Source organism: Gadus morhua, chromosome 2, assembly GCF_902167405.1.
Source record: "Gadus morhua chromosome 2, gadMor3.0, whole genome shotgun sequence".
NCBI classification, from domain to species: Eukaryota; Metazoa; Chordata; class Actinopteri; order Gadiformes; family Gadidae; genus Gadus; species Gadus morhua.
The window spans coordinates 1,702,927-1,710,765 of record NC_044049.1 but is presented as its reverse complement, the minus strand read 5'-3'; the positions used below and the strand labels follow the sequence as shown (position 1 = coordinate 1,710,765).

The following is a 7,839-nucleotide window of genomic DNA, read 5'->3' as shown; positions in this document are numbered from 1 at the left end:
TGGTCGATGGACAACTTCATGAGTGTGTGACCCAGTCCCACCAAGCGAACCTCCTCTGCACTTGGAGCCTTAAAGCAGCGCCGCGTCCCTCGGGCTCGGGGTTAAATGTTTCTCCTTGTGTTGATTGAGATGTGTCTGGGTGGGTTTAATTTGTTAGACATTTCGAAATGGTCAAAATTGGTGGTTCACTACCAACCTGGTGTTCCTCGAGGGAAAGACTAGGAATGCCGGGAAACTTGGTGCGATGTGATACATAATTGTGACTACAATTACAAATATAATTCATACCTAACATACATAGATTTGTACAATTGATTTAATATTGATCAATTAATAAAACTGGTTCTTGCTAAATTAATGAATCCAATTGCCTGTGAATGGTTTTGGGTTAGGTTAACCTAAAAATTAACTAATAACTGAACAATAAATAAGCCATTTCCTTCAGACAAATTTATCCCAAGAATACCTGTGGGGATTATGTATAAAAAAGATATAATGATTATATTACATCATCCAACTAATTCATTAAACGGGGGGCAAATTAAGTTAATAAACAAACAATAAAACGTTATCTTCACCATGTAATTGTTATCTGTGGAAAATACCCATTACACACCACGGGACACGTGGCACGGTGTTATCCGGGGCTAAATCGCTCTAATTATATTAGTATTAGATTCTATCTGATGAATTCATGACTATCAGTGTCCACGCCTGACGCCTCCTCCATCAGTTTGTGTTGTGGTCGCGCACAATACGAGCACACAATACGAGCGCAGGCCATGAAAGCTAATGTGGCCGCGCCACCTGTAACGACCGTCACACAATCTGTACCCTCGACTGGTAAGTGTGACCCCATTGTGAGCAGGCTCGGGGTCCCGGAGGGCCGGGCAAAAGTGTGTCTCGGCAGATGAATGGCGTGGGGCCCTGTGTGTGTGTGTGTGCGTGTGGGCGTGTGAACTGATCTGAGTTTGTGTGTGCGGGCCTCTGTGTGTGTGTGTGTGTGCGTGTGGGTGTGTGAACCGGCCTGAGTGTGTGTATGTGTGCGTGTGTGGGTGTGTGCCTGCCTGTGGGACTGAGTGTGTGTGTATGTTTGTGTGCGTGTGCGCGTGTGTGGTTGCCTGTGACTGCATGTGTGTGCCTGAGTGTTTGTGTGTGTATACCCGTGTTTGTCTGCCTGCATGTGTATTTGTGTGTGTGTGTGTGTGTGTGTGTGTGTGTGTGCCTGCATGTGTATGTGTGCCTGAGTGTGTGTGTTTGAACTGGCCTGCGTGTGTGTGAGTTTGTGTGTGCCTGCGTGTGTGTGTCCGTGCTGAAGGCAGCAGGCAGAAGGCCGTCCGCTGGTGTCTGACACTGATTTGTATGGGGAGACAATACGGCTCATTGACCTCCGGGCTCCACTGTCTGCCGGCCGTCCTGCGCCCACCCCCCCGGCCAAGCCCCCCCCCCAGACCAGCAGCACCAGATTGCCTCAGGCAGGCCACCGTAGGGAGGGTGGGGCCGCGCGGGGGGGGGGGACGGGACGCAGGTTGCTTTGACAATGAGATTCTTCAGAGAACACAAGGGAGAGATAGAGAGAGGCACGTGAGAGACAGAGGGCGGGAGAAAGCCGGGTGCCAGAACTTTGATATATGGCCTTTCAGGGGATACATTATTTATGCTGAAATCTTAACCAGCTTTTGTTACTTTCCTTTTTTCTTACCAACACGCAATACGAGATGAATTGATGAGTTAAATTATTTTTAGAACGTTTTGAATTATCCCGATAAACTATATTACGCTCACAACTACGAACCACACAGCTAATACAATAAATAGAATAAAATAATAAAATACAAAAGTTTTTACTTTTGAACTAATTTACAAATATATTAGAAAAAAAAAATTCAATACCAATCTTTCACTATTCCTCAAAACACTCACTATTTGAAATTTCTCCTTTTCTTTTCAGTTTTCAGGTAAAATAATGAAACCATCAAGAAGCCAACAGGGCCGACTAAAGTTCCATATGTGAGTCATGTTCCTTAACTTCTTAGCTTATCTTTTTACTCAGTAATGTAAACAAACACCCATCCTCCCTTTGTCATCCATGCCCATTGTCACAGGGTGCTGGTGACCTTTTCTCCTCTCATGTCTTGGGCCTCTCCCCCCGTCTCCTTTTCACTGTCGAACCCAAGCTGTTCCCTGGTCCCCCCGGGCCACGCCCTCTCTTGTCTCCCCCTCTCTCCCACCCCTCCCCGCTCTCCCATCGCTCTTCTTTCCTCCCCTTCTCCCCACCTGTTGACGCAATTGTTGCACGGGCCGCATTGTTGCTCCTACTATTCTATGTCACTCACACTCCGTCGCCGCCCCCTTCGCGGTCCAGCCACGCCCCCTCTCTCTCTCTCTGTCTGCCTGTCTCTCGCTCTCTTCCCACTCTGGGTATAAAAGACCGCCCAGGGAAAGTTGAGCCGCTAGATTCACACGCAACAAGGACCATCACGGAGAGTGAGGCAAAGAAGAGGAGAGCTCCCAGGACAAGGAACCAAAGCCAGGAACAAAGACTTTAAGAGGCCCCTATCGCTGGCCAGGCTTGGATCTCCACCCGTCCGTGACACAGAGTACCCCCAGCCGGACTGACACCACCTCCTAGACCCACCGGACTCCGTAGACCGCCTCGCTCTCTGTCCCCTCGTACCCTCACCCGGACCCGACACTGCCGCCCTGCCCTGAATCACCGGGCTGCGTTCAACCTCTGGTCCGACCTTCAGCGAAGAGAGACCGAGAGCCTTGGGGGGGATTTGAGGCGCGGAGGCACCATGTCTGACCTGTCTCTGTGGTGCGAGGAGGTGGAGAAGGTGGAGGAGGTGGAGCAGGCGGAGGAGGAGGACCAGCGGGAGGTGGAGCAGACGGCGGTGACGGCGGTGACGGAGGCGACGGAGGAGGGGTTCCAGGGCCAGACCCCGGGGCCGTCGCAGGTGCGGGCCGCGTGGGACCCGGCGGTGGCGGGGCAGCGTGTGATCCAGAGGCTGCTGCAGGTGGAGGAGCGCTACACCCCCTCCGCCCTCTACATCGCCCTGGCCCAGCGGGACCCGCAGCGGCGGGAGGAGCTCGCCAAGTGGGCCCTGGAGGTACGACCACGCACCTGTCGGCCGCCCGCACTCTGATTCTTCCTCCGGACCGCCGGTGATCAATAATTAACTAGTGGAGCAGGTGTATCGTCAGCGGGGTTACAGCAACACTGATTTCTCTCTTTCCTCCCTCTCCCTCTCTCCTCTCTCCCCTCTCTCCCCTCTCTCCTCTCCCCTCCTCCTCTCTCCTCTCCCCTATCTCCCCTCTCCTCTCCCTTATCTCCTCTCCCCTCTCTCACCTCTCCCCTCTTGTCTCTCCCCACTCTCCTCTCCTCTCTCCCTACCTCTCTCTGTCCCCTCTCCTCTCTCTCCTCCCTCGTCTCCCCTCTCTCACCTCTCCCCTCCTGTCTCTCCCCACCCTCCTCTCCTCTCCCCCTCCTCTCTTCTCTTCCATCTCCTTCACCTTCTCCCCTCTCTCCTCCTCTCTCCTCCTCCCTCCTCTCTCCTCCTCCCCTCTCCTCCCCCCTCCAGGTGTGCTGTGAGTGTGGCTGTGACGAGGGTGTGTTCCCCCTCGCCGTCTCCCTGATGGACCGGTTCCTCTCCTCCTCGCTGTCGCTGCCCGTCTCGCCGTACTGCCTGGTTGCCGCCTGCGTCCTCATCGCCTCAAAGCTCAGCGAGGTGGACAACGTCTCCGCCGACACGCTGTGCGCCGCGGCCGAGTACAGCTTCCAGGCGTCCAATCTGAGGGTGAGGATGGAGGGAAGGAAATACATGAGGGAACGTTGATGCATAAGGAGAATCCACTTTTTGGCTTTCACGTCAGTGAAGTCAAGTCAATCTCAACCCCTTAATCACAGTGACAGTCTCAAACCTTACATTTTATTACAAGTCTATTAAGAGTCGTATGTGTGGGGAGATAAGGTCCCCTCACTCTACTGTACACTATTATATTAATCCATTAGTAACTTCCGTTTATAACCAAAGAAGAAACAAATATTGTATTCATTCTATCGTGTTATGTATCAGTATGGTTCACACTTTCAGAAATGTTGATGTTAAATTATCAAGATTGAACCCTACATGGACTTCCTCTACACACACATACGTGTGTGTGTGTGTGTGTGTGTGTGTGTGTGTGTGTGTGTGTGTGTGTGTGTGTGTGTGTGTGTGTGTGTGTGTGTGTGTGTGTGCGCGTAAGCGTATGTGTGTGTATTTGTATGCCTGCTAACAGCCTCTGTCCCTCTCTCTCTCTCTCTCTCGCTCTCGCTCTCTCTCTCTCTCTCTCTCTCGCTCTCTCTCTCTCTCTCTCTCTCTCTCTCTCTCTCGCTCTCTCTCTTCCTCTCTCTCTCTCTCTCTCTCTCTCTCTCTCTCTCTCTCTCTCTCTCTCTCTCTCTCTCTCTCTCTCGCTCTCGCTCTCTCTCTCTCTCTCTCTCTCTCGCTCTCTCTCTCTCTCTCTCTCTCTCTCTCTCTCTCTCGCTCTCTCTCTTCCTCTCTCTCTCTCTCTCTCTCTCTCTCTCTCTCTCTCTCTCTCTCTCTCTCTCTCTCTCTCTCTCTCTCTCTCTCTCTCTCTCCCCCCTCAGGAGATGGAGCGGGTGGTGCTGGGCACCCTGCGCTGGGACACGGCCTCCGTCACCCCCCAGGACTTCCTGCCCCTCCTCCTGGCCCCCGTGGGCTCCCGGATGGAGGGGGCCCCCGACCGGGCGGAGCTGCTGACCACCATGCGTCGCCACGGCGACACGCTGGTGGCCATGTGCGTGTGCGACTCCCGCTTCCTGGGCGCGCCCCCCTCCCTGGTGGCGGCGGCGGCGCTCAACTCGGCCCTCAGGGGCCTCAGCGGCCGGGGCCCCGCCCAGCTGGCCGCCCTCGGAGAGCTGCTGGCCGCGCTCTGCCAGACGGACACGGTGAGTGGGGGGGTCTGGGTGCTCTGGGCCTCACAGACACCCCTGGGTGGGGCTCACGGACACCCCGGGGTGGGCTTCGCGGATACCCCGGGGTGGGCCTCGCGGACACCCCGGGATGGGCCTGGGGCCACCCGGAGGCCCACCCCAGGGTGGGCCTCCGGGTGGCCTCAGGTCCGCCCCATGGTGGGTGTGTAGAGGTGGGACACACCGGTGGGAGGGTTTGTCATGATACAGAATTTATTTATTTTCATCTTTTGTAAATGTATAAAAAAATGTATAAAAGTTATTTATTTAACTTTTATACATTTGTTATTGACAATAGTGTCCTTTTTTTCATGCTATCCAAAGTCATTTTGTAATTTTCATCTGTAGTCCCTGGGCAGGAAACAGAGGATAACATCTCTGTCAAAAGGGAAACCTAACACTGAAGTATAAAAACAATAACGCACACTTTTACAACAGTAAAACACAACAACTCAATCCGAACAATAAAATCACAACATTAGGACACCACAACAACGACAGTTACAACAGCACAATAAGATAACAGGACGTCACAACATTAAGACAACAGCCAATGCATGATGGGTACATGCTTGGGTCAATTGGGTCAGAATGAGAGGACCTTTGTGTTTCCATTCAGGGCATTGAACCGGTTTGGATCAGGCTATCAGGTCTGACTGCTCTAAAGAGACTGAGTGCCAATGGTTTGAAAATGATAACAACATACACACAGTGGAGCTGCAGTATTGCATTAAAGGCAAGGATAACTTTTGTGACAGAAAAACGTCAAATATAAGTAGTTTGGGTATTTAGAACAGAACAAATGAACTCATGCATTTCTAGGCTATAAAGTATCTCGCTTGACCTCTGATGGTGCAAGCCGACCTCAAGATGGCGAAAGACAAAATGAACACACCTGAAAGAGATGTGTGGCCAGCTGAGACACATCGCCTCATCCAGTGCCTCCCTCTCGCCCTCAGACGGTGCTCCAGTGCTACAGCGAGATGGTGGAGTTCGCCCTGAGGCAGCGGCTGAGAGCCGGACTGCAGGAGGAGCCGATGGGGAAGGAGGTGGAGGAGGATGAGGAGGAGGACCAGAGGGCCGGAACCCCCACCGACATGAGGGACGTCGACTTCTGAACGGCTTGAGCCATACCAAGTGTGATCAATCTACAGGAAACAGTCGTATTGGCCATCAGTGAAACTGACGAGAGAGATTATGATTGTGAAAATGTGCCACACTTTTTTTTGATACTCTGAGATTATTTTATTGATCTATTCTTAATTTATTTCTAATTTATTTGTTTGTTTGTTAACGTTTTACGATAACTTGTTGTCTGCCATATTATTATTATTATTATTATTATTATTACTGTTATTATAATTATTATTATGTATTTTGTTATCCTCAATTGTTATTTTATTCTAGGTTGCTGTTTAATATTTATTTACTATTTATTTATCGTGTGTTGTTTTATGATTTATTTATTATGATTAACTTTAACGTGATGCTACGATGTACTGGACAAAATATACAACACCTCTATTTTTAAAATGAATTAAAGAAACTTTTATACATTTGTTATTGACAATAGTGTCCTTTTTTTCATGCTATCCAAAGTCATCTACTTGAGCTACACAGGTCAATGCCGGCATGAGTGAACCTCTGCATGCTGGCTGAGACTTCACAGCAAGGATGTGTCAAACCAGAAGGGCAATCAATTCCCAGTCAACAGTTTACAATTGACTAATGTTCTGTTTGCTTAATAACAAATGAAAAGGCAGCCTAGTTTAGGATTAATTTCTCTCAGGTGGATTCATCCAAACTAGCGCCGGTAGGTTCCAAAAAGACGTGTGTTAGATAAACATAATGACTCATATTGTCTGGTTTGGGATGCAATCAAGGCAAAATCACGCACACACACACACACACACACACTCACACTCAAACAAACACACAGAAACCTCTGCCCATTTCACTTAACATTTTATTAGTATTTGATCAGAAAATGAAACAATTCAAAACTGCAGCATTTATGTGGACCTGTGGGAGACACACACACACACACACACACACACAAACACACATCCGTCACACACACACACACTCAGGCACACAATTAGCACGCACACCGCCAAACACAAGCTTAAAAATCCTGACACTGCTGGTCTCGTTGCTCCTGACTGATGCCAGGTCGTCCACTAAACATGGGCCGTGATCCACAGGCTTCTTGTAATGCGTTCTGTTTAGTGGCTCCCCATCAATACCTCATTACCCAACCCTTTCTCTCTCCTTCCAGGTAATCCATCTGCGGAACTGCACCGGCCCGGCCCGCTCTCATGGGAGACCTGACGGGGGAGTGTGTGAATGTGTGAGCGAGATGGAGGCTAGCAGGAGAGAGGCCACTGTTTAGGGTCCTCCACACTGCCTGTGAAGTGCATTATTGTAGCCTTAAGCATCTCTCTCTCTCTCTCTCTCTCTCTCTCTCTCTCTCTCTCTCTCTATCTCTCCCCATCATCCACACACACACACACACACACACACACACACACACACACACACACACACACACACACACACACACACACACACACACACACGCTCCCACAGTGTTGTAGGAGGAAAACAGGTCATCTCCACCATAAGAGCATTAGTCACAATAACAACACTTGTTATATAAGGATAAATTAGATGAATATAAAACAATAAATATAAATATATTGACGGCGTTATATGAGGATTTGAATATTGCTCATTATGTGTGTACCAGTCCTGGTAAAATAGCAGCAATCATGGGTGAGGGTACATTGTTGCAGAGGAGGAACTACCCGGAGGGTGAAGGTAGCTGGGGCTGACCAGCGGTCTGAAGCCCCAGTCAGACCCAG

At 50.1% G+C, this 7,839-nt stretch overlaps 1 protein-coding gene across 1 annotated transcript; it reads left to right on the top strand.

Moving 5' to 3' along the window:
• Positions 1-1,895: 1,895 nt before the first annotated feature.
• Positions 1,896-6,534, top strand: ccndx (cyclin Dx). The gene is made up of 4 exons (XM_030373977.1): positions 1,896-3,110; positions 3,582-3,797; positions 4,631-4,951; positions 5,935-6,534. The coding sequence occupies exons 1-4, from the start codon at positions 2,799-2,801 to the stop codon at positions 6,091-6,093; spliced, it is 1,008 nt and encodes a 335-aa protein (XP_030229837.1). The 5' UTR covers positions 1,896-2,798; the 3' UTR covers positions 6,094-6,534.
• The last annotated feature ends 1,305 nt before the right edge of the window (positions 6,535-7,839 follow it).